Genomic DNA, 21,822 nt, shown 5'->3' on the forward strand with positions numbered 1-21,822 from the left:
CTTCTGCATTGCAGAACCAGAGGTTGCCGCCTGGTTTATTTGTGCTTTAGAACGTAACCCCCGAGAAACAATTAGAATATGACATTTTAATCTTCAATGGATTTGTTTTCACTAATGTTGGTCCCTCTCTTTATTCACTCTCTAGCTCGCTCGACCACTGCTGCAGTCTCTATTTCACTCACTCACTCATTCTCTCACTCACTCACTCACTCACTCGTTAATCAGGAGAGGATAACTGTGTTTACAAAACCGCAAACCGCCAATGCGACTACGTATTATACCTTTAAGAAATCTGGATTTTTTTATAGGAAAAGAGCAAATTCATAACATTTCCAGGGATTGTTTCACCTTCGCCTGAGATGCTTAATAGAAGTGCTAATAAAGTGGAGGTACAATCAACGCTGATTAAGATAATTATGTAATAGCCATTAGCTTTGGTGAAAATTGGTCTCATTATGCTGTTGAGAATTGAAAAAAAGGTTGATGACTGTACTGGTTAAAAATAAAAGTTCACGAGAAAATCACTGTACTTTTTGTACATGAAACCGCAGCCAAGTTTCTTAAAAGCATTAATTATTATCCCTGTTAGGAGATTATGTAATTGGTTGCGTGTCTGTCTGCGTGCGTGCGTGAAGTGTGTGTGCATCTCTGTGTCTGTATGTCCATGACTAATCTTTGATACTACTGGACGCGCCAGACTAATATTTGTTGTGCTCAATTATGACATATGCTCAATTAGCGCTTGTGGTTGCAGTGATTTACACTTTTTTAAAGCATATTTTATTGGCAGCTTATTTCATTGACTGTTTTCTACCCTTATCGACTGCTGACTCCTCACTACTCTTAACCGGCCAGTTGGGACAGCAAGTAATTAACATCTGCTTCCGTTTGTAATCTAGTTTCCTCCTCTCAGTTTGTTTGGCTAATGGACTGACAGTTAGGAAGCATTAATAAATCAACAAAAAGCATTACAGAGGGAGATTATATTTGACTGCGCCAACACGATTGGCTGAGTTCATCGTTGGTTAGTATTGTATTTGTATGTGTGGTTGGGGGGAGGTGTGTGTGTGTGTGTGTGTGTGCGTGCGTGTGTGTGTGATGGTCGGCCTCTGAAGAACCAGACTTGGTGATTGTTGAAGCACTGGAAAAACTAAAACTAAGCCATTTTTATTTATGATGTGTTTAAATAAAGTGTGTTTTACAAAGAGTTAATGAGGCCATTAATCCTGTTCGGTGAAAGAGAGAAATCCAAAAGTTGTATGGTTGTTTTTTTTTTCTCTGTTTATGAGTTCATTTAGTTTATTTGTTAGACTAAAAAAATCTAAAGGAGCTTGTGGAATGTAGTAAACTAGCCACGTGAACAGCTGATATCGCAGCTGAAACTACACATAGACACGCACACGTCCAACCCCACTGGGCAGCAACTTGTTTGGGCTAAAACAGCTCACAGGGCTCGTAGAGGTAACAGCTACCAAAGCGTAACACGTGCTACTCTGAGTTTATGTTCAGGACGAAATGGATTGATTGAAATTGCTTATTTGCTCTATAAAGTCTCATGTTGTAATTGGCTTAATTTCCCAGAACACCACTTTGTTTATTTCCCCGTCGGTGTGTGATTCCCTGTCGATTTGTTCATATCAAATACACATTGATGTTAGTGAAAGAAATATGACGAAGGGAAATCAATGCCCTGTACCAGCTAAGTGCAGAAAACCGCAGCATTTAGTTTGATTTGAGCTCGGATCTATTTACCTACCGTGTGAGGTACAAGTATGAGAAGCTACAGCGGAACGAAGGGGCAGGCTTTACTGTCGAGATCGGGTTTTTTCACCGAGGGGTCATAAAATGTGAATACTTTGGCATCACTATACCAAGAAAAGCGTCCACTCTTAAGGAGGAGGCAAGGTAATCTGAGCCATACGCATTACTGTGGTACAATCGCCCTGCGATACATTGCAGAATGCAGTTATTCAGGTCCATGGGAAATGTGCCTCTGTGTTCTCAGGGGAGCGAGAGTGAATGGGAAGATTCAGGATCCGCTTGGCTGGAGAGGGATTACATCCCACAGAGTCTCGTGGGAGAAAGACACAGATGCTGCATTGATCCGGCTGATAAACACTGAATGGCTGTAAGCTCGAGTAAGTGTCAGGTTACCAAACGGAAACGTCAAGACGGCCCAGAATGAAGTTTAGAGCAGTGTATGGAAGATTTGCATTGTGGCAGAACGCAAGAACAGACTCTCAGAAGCCACGGGTGCATTTGGCAGACTAGGAAAAACCTGGAGCTCCAACAACATCTCAAGAGCAACAGAGCTGAGGCTGTATAACACATTGATGGTGCGAGTCTTACTGGTTTGGTTGGATCAAAGCAGTGGATGTGTTCCCTTACAAGTGTCTACGAAGAAACGTCTGTCAGTACTGAAGAGTTACTGAGTTAAAGAGCTGAAATTAGGCCAGAGTGAGGAAGTGAAGTGGTGGAGATGGAAGATGATTGGACACACACAAGACCAGAAAAACACCTCCAACAATATGGGTACCAGAAGGAAAAGGAAGAAGAGGAAGACCAAAGACTTCCTGGAGGCGCACCGTTGAGAGAAAGAAAGAAAGAAAAGAGGGAGGCTTGAATCCATGGATCGTGGTGCCGACCATTATATTAGAAACGCCCTTTTGAAGGCCATGAATATAGGTCACAGCTACTTATTTATTTATTATTATTGACCACTTTAGTCTCCAGTTCTAAAAAGCCCCATATCCTCTCATGTGTTAAGCTGGAACCAGCACACATTGGCACATTTCCTTAATAAATAACTAACAAATGGTTAATTAGTTGTTGATACCTATCAATAAATCGATTAATTGTCTCTGCACAAATCAATTAAAAGTAATGGAGGTTTGACCTTTAATTCTACTTAGGTTTTAATAATGATCAACATTATATATCCTGTTAATTTTAGCTAGGTTAATCGCACCATAAATTGTTTACTATATCAGCGCTTTCCTTGAAAGACGAAAGCCACCCAAAGGAAACAGTAAGAGACCTTCACCGTGTTCACTAAGTGGAACAAGACCCTCCTGACCACACAGGAGAGGACCCTTTATGGACAAGACAGGAGGCCGCACAGCAGAGGAAGCAAAACCATCTCGCCCCTACTGCTCTCTGATTTGCGCAGCGTGAAATGACTGTCCTGTTTGTATGGACAGGAGCGGTGGCCACCCATCCGGTAGTGTCCGCGGAGAGAGGTCCAAGAGGCCCTCGTGAATTAAGGGTACATTCATGGAGTCTCCGAGGAGGTCCACTGATTGCCTGCAGCACTACTAATTGATTTAGTGCAAGGTCGGAGTCTGAAAGACAGAGGGTAAAGGGAGGAATTTCCTGTTCCTGCATCTATAATTCAGTGGCTTCCTGTGTGTGCGTGTGTGTGTGTGTGTAAGAAAATGGGATATATACAAGTATTAATTCCCATGTGCCTGATATAAATATCTGCCTTATACGTTACAGTATATTTATGCTATAAGAAACTTTACACTGGATGTTATTTAACTTTACTAATGATCTGGATATTGTTTTTATACATATAAATGATCACTGTTCAATTCAACGAACGACAACTTCTGGAACTTTTCATTTCAACTTCTTATCCATAATGTTTTGCTCCCTAACTATTTGAATAACAACATTTCAACTATTTATCACCTGCTTTTAGCTATTATTAAATACTTTTAGCTAACAATGTTAACCATATGCACTATTTTTTGCTTTAAAAAAATATATATTTTAAACTATTTAACTGTTTTTTCATTATTTCTTTCAGCAAACCTTTCTTACTTGTTCTCTGCTTGTTAACTAGTTCTTACACACCTTCTTTATAACAGAAAGTTTAGGTTTCATTTTTTGCTCTTTAATCTTTCCACAAATGCTGAAGTATAAGTTCCTTTGGTTTGAAATGCTTGTTGTAAAAATAGATCTGCTGGCCTGTGCATTGCTTGCTCAGCCACACTAGTGGGTGATGCTGTGTGTGCTGGTCTGTTAACTGGTCTGTGTTAAGGTATTCAAGCTGTCCAAACCAGCAGTCTGCCAACACACCCGCTGCTCTGTCCCTTTGAAGGTCTGGTGGATTTCCCTCTGGTGTCTGAAGACTCTTCAACCAGCCACACAAACAGACTGCCAGCTTCATGAGAGGGGCCTTTGTTTTTGTTCTCTTCCTCCACAATGCTCGAGCCTTGCCATTACAATTGAACAAACACTGCAGTGTTGCAAAAACTGTTCATCAATTCTTCCAGCTAGAAGATGAAGATGGACAATAATCGGACACATGGAGCGAGGCTATTTTCCGTCAAGGCGCTTTAATAGCTAAAAAGTGTTTTAACAAATCCCAGAAGCAATTAAGTACGAGCAGAAATTACTCATATGAACCCAAAACCCATTTCATTGTATATTAGAAGAAGGAAAAGTGGTCCCTCTTTTACTTAATATGTGATTCCATTTTATTTTGAGAGCACCTTGCTTGAGGCTACAATGACCTATAACTCCCAAGTATTTTTGAAAAAAAAGAATAATTGTGGACTCTGTCGTTCTGAAGGAGAGGAAAAAAGAGGCTGAGCAGTTTATTGGCTCTCTGAAACAGAGGAGGTGTATTTCATATCAACATGCAAAACTTTCACAGAGAAAAGGGAGACTGGATCAGCCCAGGATTTCAAACAGCCCGAAGCAACGTGAGCGCCTCTCACTCAACCCCACAGAGTCCCCCCCCCCCTCCCATCCCCGAGAAAAAAAATAAAATAAAAAATACTTTCCATCACATTAAAGAGAAACATCTGTCACTTCAGGGGCCTTCATCCCATGTCACACTAAACAGGTTTATGTTAACAAAATGCTAAATGTCTCCTGAGGAACCGTGGCAGAATTACGGTGTTGGGTACGGGATTTGTTGGGTGGATCCCCGACCACAGAGGTTCAGGCCTTAATCACATTTCCAGCTTGTGCTTGGATCCAACTTTCTGTCTAGATGGACTTTGCACCTCTAAGCTCAATCATGAAACTTTTTTGAACGGTTCCATCTCAGACAACTGGGGCCTTCAGTAGCACATCTGACTGAGGAACAAGACGTTCACTGCGTCATACAGCGCTGCGTCGGACTTCTCTGTGGAGGATTGGGCATATGAAATTAAATACTGAGTCGTCGGGGAAATTCTGGTTGTTTGTGTCACATGGGTGATCTTGTTGTGTGCTGTGAAAACGGTCCCATTTAAATGTTTTATGTGTTCATTTCATGAACAAACGTTGGATGTAATAAGAAGCCAGAGTTAGATGACATGCGTATTGTTTGTTCCAGCCACGACATTGCTTCGTAATTAGATGATGTCCTAAGGTGATATTGATGATAAGAATATATTCTCCAATAACAGAGGCTCATCATGGCTTAAGATGTCCAATAAAGTCAGATCATTCTTTATTTATCCATTGTATTTGATAACAAACCGCACTAAAAGCAATCATAAGGTCATCCTTTGTATATTGAATGTTGGTTGTGTGTTGATGGAGGTCTTTATTATTCAAATTTGGATGTAACACTACATGTATGCAGAAAATGCTCACTGGGTTATCTCACCCTGAAAGCATAATTAAGGGACCTTGTGAAACCAAGGCTCCTATGTGGTCTTCTTATGTGTAATCAATGGAAATTGTAAGGAATTCCAATAACCACACAAAGCATTGCGCATGGACTTCCTCTCCTCTCCCCATGCTGGTCAAAGTGTGTCCTGAGGGTATATGGTGATGGGGGCGAGAGGGAGGGGGCTCACTTTCCCACACAGGCCATTTCATTTGGGACAGAGCAGTGAAATTTGCAGATGAATGATCATTTTCTTCTTAAGTTTAAGTATGGAGACCATAAATCTTGAAAGGAGGCTCCTGCCACCTGCAGGCATTTTCATCAGAGATTGATTGGAAGACACAATTCTCGCACGGGGCCCATAAAACGGGGGCCAAAGATCAATGTGTGAAAGCCAAAAGCAAAACATTTCCAGTCGTTCTGGTCAACATTTAAAGAATTCTGCATCTTTTGGCTATGGCCCTTAAACTACAACTGAAAGGATTATCCAATTAATCGATTAGTAAATGGACTGAAAAATGATTTAAACTAATTATATTATGGTTTTAATACAATCATTTCTTTTTATTCTATAAGGAAAAATAACAAATATTGACTAGTTCCAGTTTCTCAAATATGATGATTTTTTTTTTACAGAAAACTAAAATTCCTGTTTTTATTTTTTTGGGGGGGAAATATTTCTGTTGTACAGTTCATAAACCAGCTGCCCACAGGGTGAGAGAGCTGCTGTTGATATTGGAAAGTGTCATATCTAGCAAAGCTATCTTGCCAGCATGCTTATGATTCTGACTGGCAAAACTATGCTTCACATAATTGGATACAGTTGCTTCTTTCGCAGCTCGGACTTTGAAATGCCACAGCCAAAAGAAAGCATTAGTCTCATCCTGCAAGGATGTGTTGAATGTCCTGCAAGAGATGTGAAAATAAGATAGCGAGAGATGAAGCTGAATAGCCAAAGTGTTTCAAATGCCTCATTTGCACTACATGAGTCAGACCATGTTTGGTCTCAGTGGGAATGTCTGACTTGACCTTAGAGAAAGAATTCATCTGAGCATTTGCAGTTGATCACTGTTGATCTCTATCACATACACCCCAATGGTCTAATATTAATTGTCTAAGCCCTCAAACTGAGAAGTTAGCAAAAATGAAATGCACACGTCCTGGAGGTCTCAAACCACCGATGAGGGAGGGAAAGAAAAGAAGAAAAACCCAACTACCCATGCAGAAATGGAAAACCCACAGCTCCTTAGTTGTGCTCCGAAAAAAACGTTAAAAAAAAGAAATCGGACACATAATACTCCGCTCGGTATTTCCAGAGTCAACAGTGATGTTTGCTCCGCTGTCGGTCAATCTTTAGCTACTTTTCAGAAAAAGACTACAGGACTTCTCCAGCCACGTTGCAAGCTCTGTTAGGCTGCACAGAAGTGTTTGTAGAAGAGAAGCACAAATCACTTTCAGAAAGTGAACCCAACAGAGCTTATGATTGTTTCTCCTTTGTGGTCTTTTGTCTCCTTCGGTTTTTAATGAGGAAGTAGCACACTGTGTGTCACGGTCGAGCTGCTTTTGTCACCTTTAAGTGAAGCTCTGCTGTTAAAAGCTACTGAATTAGTCAGTGATAGTGTCTATTCCGTGAAGTCGGTTCAGGTATATGCAAGCATGATGTTAACGTGGTGTTAGCCATGTCCACCAATATGCTAACATGAGCTAATAAGTACTAAACCCTAAAGTGCAACTGAGGTCGATGGAAATGTTCTTAGTTTTACAGATATTTAGAAAGCAGGACAAAGGAACATTTTTGACCCAATGAAAGGCAAGGGATCACAAAAGAGAGAGGGACATGCATGGATTCAATTTCATGGCAATCCACCCACTAGTTAAACGGAAAAGACACAAGATCAACCAAGTCTGTAGGATTTATCCTCAGGGGAACATGAATGTGACAATTTAAAATGCCGAAATCATCAGGCATTAGATCTCTTTTGTTTTAAAGGCTGTGTTAATACAAAAGAGAGAATATGTCCACAAAAACCCTTCAGGTATCACACTCATGAGTCCTCACAAACACAGTGTGTAGATCCTGTTGTAACATTTGTGATGCTAAAGCCTCCGTTTGGGTGATTCACGGCTCAATTCTTCTTGCTCCGTTCCACTGGCTCAGGTCACGCTGCGAGATTTATGTGACGCCATTGAGGTCTTAAACATTTCTTCCTGAAGATGAATGTGATGTTACCGGGCAGCTCACAATGTTTCTGTTCGGTACCGTTGACGATTCGTACCAATTAGATTTTTTTTTTTTTTTTACAGAGGAAATGATTTCAGCAGAACTGAACCACAGAAATCTCAAACATTGATCAAAACCAGCAGGTCACTCGGCAGCCATGTTTGTGTTCTCAAACTGTATTTCTTACCCGTGTTTATTTGTATGCAGGGTGAGCTAAAGTGCACTAACCTTACTTGAGGTCGGCTGATTCAGTCGTTCATCATTGTAGTTCTGGGGTAGCCCTCCAAGGTAGCAATGGTATGCGTTGTGGTAACTGATCCTGACAGCGCTAACGTAGGCTGGAGATTGTTTCCATATGAGGCCTGGTTTCCAGCAGAGTCCGTTTTGCTTGGGTCTAAAAACCAGCTCCCATTTCATAGTTTGCCCACTTCGAGCATGCAATATGAAATAGTTAGACAAGTTTCACACCAGAAGTCATAACAACGCAGTCCACCTGTCACCTTGGCAGATAAATCACACAAAAGGTTGCAGGAAAGTCTTCAGTTTAACAGTTGGGATGAAACTATAATCATTTAGAATAAAGTATGCTTAAAATACGAAGCCCAGTCCTTTGAGGACAGCTTTTCAAAAACAAAAAAGTAACTGACAACAATTCAAGGAAACAGGGACATTTAAATTGGAAAAGTAATCTGCAATCTAATAAATAATAATAGAGATGAAGATGGGGTTGAAATGTATGGAGCTGAAACAATGAATTTAGAGTAGTCTGTTGAAAGTCTCAAGTATTAATTAAAAACTAACTGCACTCTTGTTCTAGCTTCTCTAACACAACTGTTGGTTGGACATTTTAATACATCCTCTTGCTCTGGGAGATTGTTACAGGTACGTTTGACTATTGTAATCACATTGTATTGACTAAGCGATACAACAATCAATGTGAAAAGTTGATTGATTAATCTATAACTAATATAACTGTTTGTTGTTGCCCTACATTAAATATTTACCCTTATAGTCAGCTGTATGATGGTCACATTTTTCTAGCCTGATGTTATCATCTGAGTTATTCTATACCTTCTTTAAAAAAAAAATCATATATAATTCAACTTTATAGATTTTAGGAGAAAAACAGCAGGAGCATAGAATGATGTTTTCACACATTTCCACCTGGTGTTAAGCTTCGGATCTACTTTCCACAAAGAAGGCCACACGGACACGAGCTGGGAATGCTGATGAGGCGCCTTCAGGATCTTTTTTTTTTACTGCTTGCGTGTTTCTCCTCGAAGCAAACGGAAGTTCCCAAAGCTCGTCAAAGTTCTCCCTTTTCGCCACCCATCGTCGTCTGCGTTAGAAAATGTTGGATGCGCAGTGACGAGCTAAAACCTGCTACACTGATTCTTTATTAATCCCGCTTTATTCGAGAGTTTGCGTGCCGGATCATTTGTGTTCGCCTCATCAACCATGGCCGAAATAATCCCTTTTGTCATAAATGCAGTGTCCGGTTTCATAACATCATCGAGGTGCCATCTGTGAATATCTCCGGCCTCTGTTCTGATGGTCTGCCTCATAACATCTGCTGATTTGCTACAGTGGTGTGAACCCAAAATTAACTGATTTAACTTTGATTTCATTGCAATAAAATGATTTTTGTTTTTAGGATGCCAAAATAACCACATTATGTTGCCGATTTGTTAAAAGTCTGAATTACTGCATCATCAGGTCTGTCGACAGGATGACAAGTAACCAACTGGTTTTCTGAATGGAGTTTGGAGCGATCAGTGCTAGGCTATGCTAACGATGTAGTTGCTTCATCAACAGTCAAAACTCTGCCATCTCGGCATAAATAAGGCAGCAACATCATTATTTATACCAGAGACAGCCTATAGTTTACACAAACACATTATACACATAGGCTGGAGGAGAATCTCAATGCTGATAGGCTTTCGCGACACAATCATGTGAATTCGCACAAATATTTTGTTAGCGTTCGGTGTAAACACGGCATCGAGAGGTGTTAAAAAAAAACAACAAAAAAAAACACATTGATAATGTGTCTTACAAGTAATAGGAAGACTGCATATTTCCTGCACTTAATGACATATTGAAAAAAAAAAATGCTATTTTTTTTTTTTCTCTCTCAAGTGCTCTCCCTCCAGCTGCATAATCTGATAATTTCAGCAATATGCCACCTTCAGATCATTGGGGTCTTTGAAATGTGTCTGAAGTGTTTGGATCTTGGTGTCAGAATAAAGGACTCTTTCTCTGCATAGTCATCAGTGCCTCCTCCTCCCCCCTGTCCTCAAACACTTGCCTAACTTCCCACCCCCTCAGTTCTCAAATGAGCCTCTATCGAGACCTCTTCTCTCAAGGCCGACTCTTTGACCTCTCCGTTTTCCGGACTTGAAGCCGGCCGCGCTGCGTGATGTGGAGGCCTCTGTGTGTGTGCGCGCCCGCCCGAGCTCGACCCCTGAAGTGTGCTGCCGCACCAAAACCCACTTTCCACAGTTACAGAGCTCCTGCAGCGATTCTGGCATGGCTTCAGAGGATGACAGCCGACGGTGGGGGAGCTTCAAGTGGAGGATGTGTCCAGAGGTCCAGCCTCCCATCATGCTGGGTCCCAGGTGTGCATCCTTTCATGGACATCATGTGTTCTCACAATTTCTCCCCCCCCCCCCATCCCATTTCTGTTTTGTGCATTCTGGGTGAATTAGCCTGTGATGCAAGTGCAGCTACAACTGGGAACCGGACTAGAGTAAACCGAGAGGGCTAACGGAGAAATGTCAACCATAGACACCCGGAGGCACCGGGGAGAAGTATGCTTAACTTTCCAAAGACACGTTACTGTAAACATATTTGTATCCAGTATCCGCCGGCACCGATTAGACTGCACTTTATGTCAGTGTGCACAGTGATTGATTGGCAGGCATCAGGAGTAGAATACTTTGTTTAATCCATTTACTAATTAATGATATTAAATGAGATGTGTATCTCTATATGTGATATGTTAGAAGTGCCTTAAGCAAAAGGCTGTCTAGAGAGGGCGAGCCATAACACCCAAACCCTCTTAAGGAAGACAATTTGAGAAACGATTTGTGGTTAATATGCAAAGAATTAATACATATTTGACTCTTCTTTAGCAAAGGCAGGAGGTGTGTAAACCAGATAAATGACTCGACAGACATCCAATTTCAATGGTTTATGCCACAGTAGTAAAAATGACAACTGCTAGGCTGCGGTTATATTTAAATCATACATGTGACTTTCACATTCTCCTGTGCCACCGTGCTGGATGTAAACAAAACAAAAAAATGTGATTACTCATTCGGTTTCTCCAATCTTTGTGGAGTAACTGAAAATATTGGGATTTGTGATTACAGTCATTGTTGTAATATTGATTCATGTGTGGGCAGCAGCAATTTGACTCATGTGGAACTGCGGTTTGAAATACAGTCCTCAACAAAAGGGCCAACAGTTACTGACAAAGCAATTTTCAACTCAAGGTCTCCATAATACATTAAGGAAGGTTTAACTTAACCCCATAGATCATCGTATGAAAACCAAACTATACATCACCGCCCGCATGCCTCCCACATGACAAGACTGTAATTACAACCGAATATAAATAAAAAGCCTCTTCAATACAATAATGCATAGTCATGTAAGAAACTCCTTAAGTGGAGGAAAAACACCTGAGAATCAATTGGCCTTGGCTTTATCACTTTGCCTTGTTTGAGAGGGATGATAACACATCCTCTGAGTTTGATTTAGTGGAGCTGAAGGTCAGACATTAAGTATCAGGACAGTTTTCTCCAGCACATTGAGTTATGTGGAACATTTGAACAGGTAAGACGGTAATGTAAAAGCCGCTGCAATCATATATTAACAATGGATTAAAGGACTGTGTACGACCACTCAAAGTGACAAACCTTCAGAGAATAATCACCCTCCTCTGGAGTCTTTGAACTCATTTTTGTGATTTATTCTCACCGAACTTATCAATGACATTTCCAGCAGCGGCAGGCAGCTGTTAAAAATATATAAAACGGTTTACTTGCCTTCTCCGGTTTGAATTTGGTTTGCGTTTTTCACCTTTGACTGCCAGGCGTCGTCAGAAATATGCTCCGGTGCATCTATAACTAAACGCGGTGATGTCAAGGTGAACTGGAGTCCACTTGAACGTCACTGCATCAAGGAGAGAAATGTGTCCACTGGAGAGCAGGTGTTCAAGGGGTGTTTGGTACCTACTTAATGAGGCAATAGGTCATATTATTAATGTAGATATAAAAAAAATTAATTAATTAAAAAAAAGGTGTTTACGTTCACATTTAGAGGTGGTGAAAATCATAGCCTTTGTTTTATTTCACCCAGTGTGCTGAAGTGCAGCAAAAAACCATCACTGTCCTAATACTGACATCACATTTTTCTCCAAAAACAAGACAAAGAATGAGTGAAATGTGTCAGGTAATTGTTCATAACTTTTCCCACACATTTGGACAGTTCTGGTGAAATTAACTGGTCGTTATCCCTCGGGGCGTCATGGTTGCTTAGCGTGGTGGCAGGAAAGGGAGCGGCCAACCACTATGAGCAAGTCTTTCGTCAGACATCCGTCATCTCATCTTCCATCTCATCCCCCTCCGCTTCACCTTCGGCCTCGCCTTCGTCTTCCTCTTCCTCCTCTGACGTCACGTCCAGCTCGTGCATCTGGGAGATGCACTTTGGACATGAGCAGACGAACAGGTAGTTCTCCCTGGGGAAGAAAATGTTCCGCCAGTCACATTGTTGCGCCGCTAACAAGCGCTGAAATTAAAACATTTTACACTCGGCTGTTCAGAAAATCTGAAGCGTTGGGGTGTAATCCAAAGATGGATTGACATCATGTTGATATTTCCTCTCGCAACTCTGTGCAGGAATAAGTCCGTTAGCCCTCTCTCGCCTGCAGCTTGTTCAAAGACTCCTCACTGGTGCCAGGAAGATAAACCACTAGCTTTTCACTAGCTGTATGAAATATAAAATACTGAATTGATTTTTTTAGGCACTGGCTGGACCTGCACTTGGTAACACCTTCCTCCTTTAAGATCGGTTGGCCAATTACTGCTCTCCAGTCCAAGGACCCAGTTAAAACCCCAATGGAGGTCGAGCATTTTAAATCGTTGGCCCTAAACTGTGGACTAACACTTCGATTTGATTGATACCTTTAAAAAAAAAAGACCCATCTCTTTTTCGGAGCCCCTTATTTACCATCATGAAGACATACCTGACCACACTCATTTGGAATGAGATTTGATCAATAATCTAACCATCATCTCTTATTTATCTGTGTGGTTTTATTTGATCAGTCCTGATATATATATATATATATGTTTTTGCGGCTTAACGTTTGTCGTTTTGAAATGCGCAATAGAAAAAATAGCCTCGACTTGACCAATGTGTAGCCATTAGATGCATTGCATCCCTGCCTCATTGCTACCGCATTATTGCCTGGAGGGCTTTTTATTGATCCGGACTTCGTAACAGCACAACTCTGCTCAAGCGAATCGGCGGAGGAATTACCGATTCTTACCTCAGAACTTTGTGTCTGCTATGACGGCTTCGGTCCCGCTGACAGCAGTCCAAATAACTGATGCAGATCTCCTGAGAATTGAAGAAAACAACAGTTGAACTGGCTGAAGGATGAACTGGAATTCTTCAAATGGCAGAAATAATTCAGGTTTTCTTTCCCCCCCACTTCGTGCAGGAAGTCCATCTTTCTACGAGTGGAATATCACACAAAGCGCTCCTGTCTTTGGGAGTTCTCAAAGGAGAGCTTTGCTGTGAAAGCAGCACGGCTGCCGTGACATTACTGCGCCGCACAGATGTAAGGCTTCTCAATCTTTCTGACAGCTTGACAAAACCAACTCCAATCCTCAAAGTCTCAGCCTTCTAATACCAGCTGACAAGGGAGCACACAAAGCTAGAGAGGGATGTTCTGTGCCGTCTATCCCCGGCCGGAATTTATCACTCCGAACCCAGACGTGTCAGCTGACCTCTCCTGGGTTGATGTCACTAAGGGCGCAGAGCTGGAGCAGGAAATTGTTGTCGGGGAAGGACGCCTCTGCGTTGGGTATGCAGCTGTGGTTACCTGCAGGGGTCAAAGGAGACAGGAAAAGGGGGGGGGGGTGGGGGGGAGGGGTCATTGGGCGGTCTCTTGACCAGAGTAATGACGTCTTTGAACTGAAGCGACAGCGCTCACAACATGGAGATCATCTGCACTTACATGAGCTTTGAAGCAGAAACAGCCCAGAGCCCTCACAGTTTAGGAAGTCTCCCGTTTCTACGGAGATGAGACACACGTGATTGTTGAGCTCTAAACACAGATCACATAACACTCACAGCAGTGGCATCGGGGTCGGCACAGACGATAATGAACACTCGTGCAATTGTCAGTGTGCTCCATAAATAATTGACATCAAAAATGAGATAGAACTGTGACCTTTCTCGATGTCCTTGTACAGCTGGTCGATAAAAGAGTCCAATTGCTCCTTCTGCTGGGCAGGAAGCTCAAGTGCATCACAGGCATGAACCCACCGACTCAAAGAGCTGAGCAGAACCATGGGAGCAGAAAGAGAGCGAGCGTTACTCGAGCCGAGCCCAGATCCAGGGCTAATAAAAAAAAAAAGGGAAGGACGAGAGCGGCGAGTGTTTACCTCGTGCCGATGCCTTGTCCGTTGGTTCCCACCAGAGCGAACAGAGAGCGGAAACCCTCAGGAGCAAACCACTGCAATGCAATCATATCTTTACTCATCCATGTCGGAAAGTCCATTGAACACTTTTAAAAGTCGATTGGTCGTCAACTGTTTTACTCTTTTCAAATTAACTTGAGCTCAAGTCTAATATGACCGTACACTGAAGACCCTTTTTTAGTTTGGACCATCAGTCGGACAAAACAAGCAATTTTAAATTAGTCCACTTGCACAACAGATGTTAAGATTTCTCAAGACCAAATTATTAATGAATTCAAGAGTAATAGTCGGACATTTTGTAGTTAATATGAAGCCAACGCCAGGCAGCGGTTATCTTAGCATACTGTATACAGACAGTCAGCCTTTGTGGTGGCGCTAACCAGCTGTTTCATGTGGGATTATGTGCGTGAGTTTGTCCGGGCAGTGACCTCCTGGGCCCTGAGCTTCAGAGGTGCTGGTGGCTCGAGCTTTGTACCTTTGGACAGGGTTAGGCCCAACGGATTACCAGACATGTCCAGTCTTTATGCTAAGCTAAGCTAGAAAGGTGATCCAACTCTAGGCGACGCTAGGTCAGACTATTCATTTGACCAAGAAATTAATATTTCAGACACGAGTGCTGTGAAGCATTTGGTAAGACATATGGGGGAAAACATGGAGAAACATGCAGTGGATGCATTTAAAAAAAAAAGTTCTTTCTCACCCGACTGAGATGATCGTCATGAAGTGCCGCTTTAAAAAGGCTCTGTAGCAAAGCCAGCTGCCCCTACAGAAACAATGTCAGGGGGATTAAAAGGACATTTTACATAACAGAAAACCAACATCATCAGCATAGACAGCCACAGTGGGAATTCAACCTCTTTCAGGAGGGAGCAACACTGACACGCTTTGCTTATTGAGCCATAAACGACTAATTAGCATCAGAGCGTGACATTATCTTTGAACTGCCAGACATACTATGCTATTACATTTTTATGACATACTATGACTTTTGACTTATTTCTGATATAATATACTAGGATTTTTTTAGGGCATACAATAATTTGGCCTTTTTTGGAACACACACACACTTTTTTTATACATATTGAGTAAGCATTGTTGGAGGGAGCCTGAGATCCAAGATGCTTTTTGGTATTTGTTGTGCTCATGACCATAAGGAACTCAAATCATTTTACTTATTTTATCACATTTAAATGGCTTACAGTACGAGGCCTCTCCTGATAACACAATTTTATTACTTTTTTCGACATGCTATATTATTCCTTTCACATTTTAATTACTTTTTTCGACATGCTATAATTTGACTATTTACATACTATAATATTTATATTAACATTCATACTACAGTGACTTTTTCATTGCTTTGTATGACTTTATATTACATTTGTATTGCATCATTTACTTTACTTTTATCACTAGAACTTTTATGATGATTTGTATACCGTGACATCTTTTATGACATACTTTAAACTATGACTTTTTATATGACATCTTCATGGCATATTACACTGACAATTTAAAGATTTTTTTCATGGCATACTATATACTGTGACATCTTTCTGACATGGTCTACATGCGGCACCTCCTCCTAATTTACTGGTAACTTACTCTGAACTTCTCTCCCAGGAGCTTATGGGCGATCTCCTCTTCCTCATTACCTGTCCGGCTGCAGAAGTGGGAAAACAGCTGCTGCCAGTGTGCTTTGTCTTTGGCCTGTATGACAAAACCAAAAGTTTTCAAATGAATATGTGCATCACATTATGTTTTGTTCCCTGGAAGTCGCCTGAAGACCATGACGGCAAAGTCTATTAAAAACGTCCTCTCACCTGGTTGTCACCTTCCAAAAATAAATGTTCACGCCCAGGGTTCTTTACTAGGACATCTGAATTAGTCACGGCGAAGTTAATTTCAAGCTGAGTTTAACAACCATGAAAAAATGATGTGAGTAGGCAATAAAAATCTAATGCCTCATGTTATGTCGGTTTTCCGACAAGGCGTTTGTATTGTGTATCTAATAAGATTAGGACACACCAGAATTAATCCAACTGTAGCACCCCACCACTCTCTAGTAGGTCTAATTACCTTCCTATCACTTACTTTGTCCACCTGGCTACACAACCAAAAATGGAATACTTTTATCTCCTAAATTGTTGTGTATAAATAGACTCACTTGTTTGACAGCAGCTACCATCCTGGCCATAAGCATGATGCTGGAGGTCTCTGGGGGATAATGCATACTCCTGAGGAAAAGACACATCTTCATTGAGTGGATGACATTTTTTTTTTTTTTTTTTATAGAAAATGTGCGCACTCCAAGAGGGTTCACAATGAAAATCTGCATCGAACGCCCTCTCACCTCCATGCATCTTTAAGCTTGTTGACAGGATGGTCCGGATCGTCATGGGAGGAGCCTAAACACAGAACTCGATGGTACTGATCTGCTGCAGCTTGTCGACACTCGCTGCTGCAGTACATCACCTACAGAGGTACAACAACAACAACATGCAAATCCTTTCAGGTGACGGGTTTGAAAATATTTAGGAAGTGTATTAAAAACTTCCCCGACATACAGCCCAGTTTCTTTAAATCAATAACTGGACCCCCAGGTCTTCATCGCCTAGACAAATTTAATCAGGAAATGAGTTGTACAGTTTATTAAACACCTCAGAAAGGTGTTGGGATTTGTAGCTACAATAGAGCTGACTCGACTAACCTCCAAACATGTTTTATCTGTTTGTGTTGTTTTCAAATCAATGGTTTTCAATGACTCCGAGGACACATGACAGAGCATCTCACCTCAAAGCCGTCTCAACAGGAACTGAATTGTTGAAAATACCATGGCTTCTTTTACCCACTAAAAGTGACGACAAACAACTTTTTCTTTGGTCACATCAAATAAAAATGTCATACAAATATTTTGTTATATACTGTGAGAAAAATGAGGATTTGAGAGGTTTTCTTAAGTGATTACATCTGTAAAAGTATGACAGCTGCCCATGTAATTCATTCTTACTTCATGCAACTATTATATTGTACTTGATAATATAAACACGTTAGTTTAGTTTAATTCTGTGCTTTTACAGCATTTTTTCTTTTTAAATGTTATTTATTTGAAGTGTATGTTATTCTAATCTTAATTAATTGGGTTTTATTGGTCTGGTCTTTTTGAAGCACTTTGTAATTGTAGCTAATACTCAAGTCATTAAAACTTAAATTCACAACGCTTTGCTGCAGTTAAATCTTGTCTGAAGAAACCGCCACGGATAAACAGTTGCCTCAAGAAAATTGCAAACCACTCGGGAGAACAGCCGGCTTAAAATCAATGAGTTTCTTGTCTTAAATGGATCTGAACACTCTTATTCTCCTTCTGTGAGATACAAATGAAAACCTCTAAAGAAAAACGTTCAGGCTTTCCAGAGCCGTCGCCAGTCAAATCCAATCGTCAGTGTATCCCGCTTGGACTGACCTGGCACTGAGGGCAGCCTTGGTGCAGCTCTGGTCGAACACGGCAGAGCTGAGGATGAGGGAGGCTGAGTCCAGGGATGCCGCTGAGTCTCCTCGCATTCTCCTCTGCAGTCTCCAGAGCGCGTAAGCAGTACTCACAGGCTGCGAAAGGAGAACAGGGCACGAGTGGAGCAGAAGGTAAAGCATTCCTGCAGACCCTGTTGGTTTAATACGACGTCAAACTCCTCCTAAAACCCAAATTAATACGGTATTTGACAAATCTGGCAAAGAAACATGTTTTTGTTGTCCCCGTCAAGAATATATTTCTATTAAAAGTTAAAAAGTCCAGGATGTGGGGGTGGCACGTTACTGTGAACAAACATTTCTTGGACAATATTTTGCACCAAACATTTCAGCTCTTGAAACAGACTTATATTTTTATTGTCTTTTTATTTATGCGTGTTGATCTACTCTGTTCATAATGTAGGCAAACTCCTTGGATGTCCAAAACCTACTCAATAAACCGGTTTCTGTTTTCTGATGTCCAAAATGTGCACGGCTGACCAACACGTTGTTCCTCCACTAAAGAGTTGTTGCGTGCGCGTGTTAAAATGCAGTCGACATCTCACCTCTGTATTTATACAAAGCATTCCACTGGAACTGAGCAGAGACCAGAGGCCGCTCAAGAAAAAGGGCGTCTCCCTTCTTGATGCTCTTTTTGGCAAAGAGACCTTTGCCCTGAAACAACAAAACAAACATTTATGTTCTGCACCAATCTTTGAAAACACAGCAGTCTTCGCTTCATTTAAACCCACCTGGAGCCGAAACTCTTCCACTGAAGTATCAGAGATAGAAATGTACTCACAGATGGAGACATTATCTTTCAGGTCATACGCATTTCCTTACTAAATGTTGTGTTTGCTCATACCATCAGAGGCTTAAAGGTGTTTTAAGTGGAGGATTCCTGCAACCCTGTAAATAATATGCATTGTGCATGTGGCTGAATGGATGCATCATCAGCAGAGATTACAGTAGACAACACTGACTGAAATAATGAGATTTGTTCTCCTGAGTTAGGGACACCACCTGCTTCATTTCAATGCCAAAGACATATTTATTGGTTTATTCTGACGTGAATCAGCTGCCAAACTAGCGTTCTCTCTGCCCTCCAACACAAACTGAAGCTAAATTGAATGATTTGGTTTCTTCTGGACCCATCCATCCATCATGTCTGGGTGCAATGACACAACAAAGTTGCATGCTCCATGCGCATCATACCACGATAACTTTAATGGAGTAAAAATGGTGGATGTGACTCCTTAGCGGGCACACTTTGGGTAAGAATGGCCACAGCAGACTGTACTAACTGGTAGTTTTGGACACCAACAGATTTAGTATCAGACATGCTTTCATGGCCCAGTCCAGCTGCTCCGGTCCTGTGTGAGCCCATCAGGCTGCGCTCTCCCCGGCTGGGATCCGCACCGCCAGCCGACACGCGTCCTCCGCATCGCTGCTACGGAGCGTCTTAAAGCTCCGGCTCTGTGGGTGTCTTTAGTCCGACCAGCTGTGAGCCGCCTTACCTTCACGTTGTTTATAAATCTAACGTCCACGCAGCTGGAGACTCTGCCGGGGTCCACGCAGAAGGAAAACATGTCATCCACGGGAGCAGCCATGTTTCTGTCGACCTTTCCCCTTTCAACTCTGACCGACTCTGACGTCTCATCTCCGCGTCGACGCAGCAGCGACCTCAGGCGGTCAACACGTGAACTGCATGTTTCTCGCAGCTCAACACCACCATAGGGCGAATTGATTTATTGTAGTCTACTACGAGTAAGCTTCAGTACAACTATGTTGTGTGCTGAAATACAAATATCAGAGTACATATACAATCACTAGCTCCAGAACTGTCCGAATTATATGCAAGATAATCAATAAACATTCACAAATAATATCATTTAGTATCTAGAAGAGAATTATTACATGCATGTGTGTATACACTAATAACTACTTTTGCCTCCACTGGTCCCAACTGGCAGCTAAAAGATACAACCTTTTGTTATTTTGATTTGATTATTTTCTTGATTAATTGCTTAATAATTCTTTTGAAAATGGTGAAATCTTTCTGAATCCTAAGGGGACATTTCTTCAAAGCTCTGAAAAGCTCTAAACAGCTGAAGCAAAATGTACAGCTTACATACTCAGAAATGTCTGGAAATAAAGTTTTCAACAAAAAAACAGTAAATTGGGAAAAGTTTGTTATTATTTATTTTTTGGATGATATAGATAAATGTTTTACATTGTTTGACTAGCAAACATTTAATAAACTTGAAGTAGAAGTATTATACAAATAATTAAAAATACTTAGTTCATAATAAGTAGTATACTATATTGTTTCTACTTGTATATTTAAAAAGAATTTACAAAGTAAAGCATCAGGAATACAGTAGTAGTAATATAAACAGTCAGTAGTGGAGTCACATGTCCTTCCAACAATTTAGGAAAGAAAGTTAGTGTACAGTGTTTGGTTATTAAACAAAATGTTGTTTCACATTATTGAGGTTGAAATACCCGTTGCGTGATGAACAGAGTGTAAACTATCATACATCTACAGTACGGTCTCCACGTGGTCCCACTGACATTTACAGAGTGGCTTCACACTGGCAGTATTGTTACAGAGTGACTCAGTCCTCAATCCCTCGTTGTCCTCAGAATACAGAATATATTATCAGTGCAGCTACAGATTAGTGCAGTTTCTCTTCCTTCACGTGAGAAATATAAATATTTTATCTGATGCAGTGTTTCCTTTTGTCAACTGTCTCCAATAGAATACAACAGACTAGACCCCTGCCAGCATATATATATATATATATATATATATATATATATATATATATATATATATATATATATTTGCCGTTAGCAGCTTATTATAGATGTAGATCAGCATTTCTTTTTTTACAAGAAATTCTAGTACAGGAAGGCAAAAGATAATTTCCAATATGTTTTGTTGTTGTTTGTCCAGCAGAGGGCAGTGATGAGTTTTTTCATGGTCAGAATTCTTTAATTAAATAGTTTTAAGGATCCATGTTAAAAAAACTTATTTAAGGAAGTTTATGTTTTTATTTTTCATCAGCTTCAGAAATCCAGTATTGTTCATCATGCTTTAACAGATGCCTCTGAATCAAACTCAGAAAGAGATGCATAATTGTAGATTTAGGATAATGTCATAATCTTGGGGTCACAAAATGTATCTTCGGGATAATTAACAAAATCAACATTTTAGCAGCATTAAATTATATCATTTCTTTTTCGACCCATCCCTGAGCATTGCTTTTTTTTTCTTGTGAAAGATAAGAATAGTTTTCCTCTTCCAGTCTCTAAAAAATTATATTTGTGTTTATGCAACCGGTGACGAAAGTTACAGGCCGATAGAACTTTTTTTATGGACCACAAGATTAAAAAAAAAAAAAAGGTTGAAAACCACTAATTTTGGAGATTTGGGCTTCAAAAAGAGACGGAGTTGAGAGCCAGCTAAAGAGTCAGTTATTGCAGATTCAAACTGTATTCAAACCCGTGTTATTGGTTGAAAAGCAGCCATGTGTGAGAAACACCGCTTTGTAGATATATTAAAATCATTTCATTAATACTAAAAAACTGATTTCACAGTAAATATATCATAATTTCTATATACAGAGCTTCTTCTTTATAAACCTTGGCTCGATAATTTGTGTGATCTTGAGAACCGTGAAGTAGAAAACAACCCTGTGTTAGTACTGATGCTCCACAGGCAGCAGAAAGACTCTCAAACCTGTCGACAGGAGGAACCCCACTAA

General features: G+C 40.8%; 2 protein-coding genes across 2 annotated transcripts in view; both read right to left on the bottom strand.

Annotated features, from left to right (window-relative positions):
* The window catches only part of gfra4b (GDNF family receptor alpha 4b), a 56,600-nt gene extending 46,162 nt beyond the window's left edge, over positions 1-10,438 (bottom strand). Inside the window, exon 1 of the mRNA XM_034542990.1 lies at positions 10,213-10,438. Within this exon, the coding sequence (XP_034398881.1) occupies positions 10,213-10,438 (226 nt within the window). The remainder of the gene's footprint in view (positions 1-10,212) is intronic.
* Positions 10,439-11,012: 574 nt separating this feature from the next.
* Positions 11,013-19,696, bottom strand: smyd5 (SMYD family member 5). The gene is made up of 13 exons (XM_034544090.1): positions 19,570-19,696; positions 18,619-18,727; positions 18,012-18,151; positions 16,902-17,023; positions 16,716-16,785; positions 16,154-16,258; positions 15,249-15,311; positions 14,513-14,583; positions 14,299-14,405; positions 14,083-14,139; positions 13,853-13,947; positions 13,390-13,460; positions 11,013-12,576 (listed from the first exon to the last, which is right to left on the bottom strand). Exons 1-13 carry the CDS (start codon positions 19,660-19,662, stop codon positions 12,426-12,428), a joined length of 1,254 nt encoding a protein of 417 aa, XP_034399981.1. The 5' UTR covers positions 19,663-19,696; the 3' UTR covers positions 11,013-12,425.
* Between the last annotated feature and the right edge of the window lie 2,126 nt (positions 19,697-21,822).

Source organism: Cyclopterus lumpus, chromosome 10, assembly GCF_009769545.1.
Source record: "Cyclopterus lumpus isolate fCycLum1 chromosome 10, fCycLum1.pri, whole genome shotgun sequence".
Taxonomy (NCBI): Eukaryota; Metazoa; Chordata; class Actinopteri; order Perciformes; family Cyclopteridae; genus Cyclopterus; species Cyclopterus lumpus.

Excerpts from the sequence above, each read along its gene's own strand:
- smyd5 (XM_034544090.1), bottom strand. The coding sequence starts at position 19,662 with ATGGCTGCTCCCGTGGATGACATGTTTTCCTTCTGCGTGGACCCCGGC. Across the intron at positions 18,728-19,569 it reads GATTTATAAACAACGTGAAG|GGCAAAGGTCTCTTTGCCAA; the intron begins GTAAGGCGGCTC and ends TTGTTGTTTCAG. Across the intron at positions 16,786-16,901 it reads AAGCTTAAAGATGCATGGAG|GAGTATGCATTATCCCCCAG; the intron begins GTGAGAGGGCGT and ends TCTTTTCCTCAG.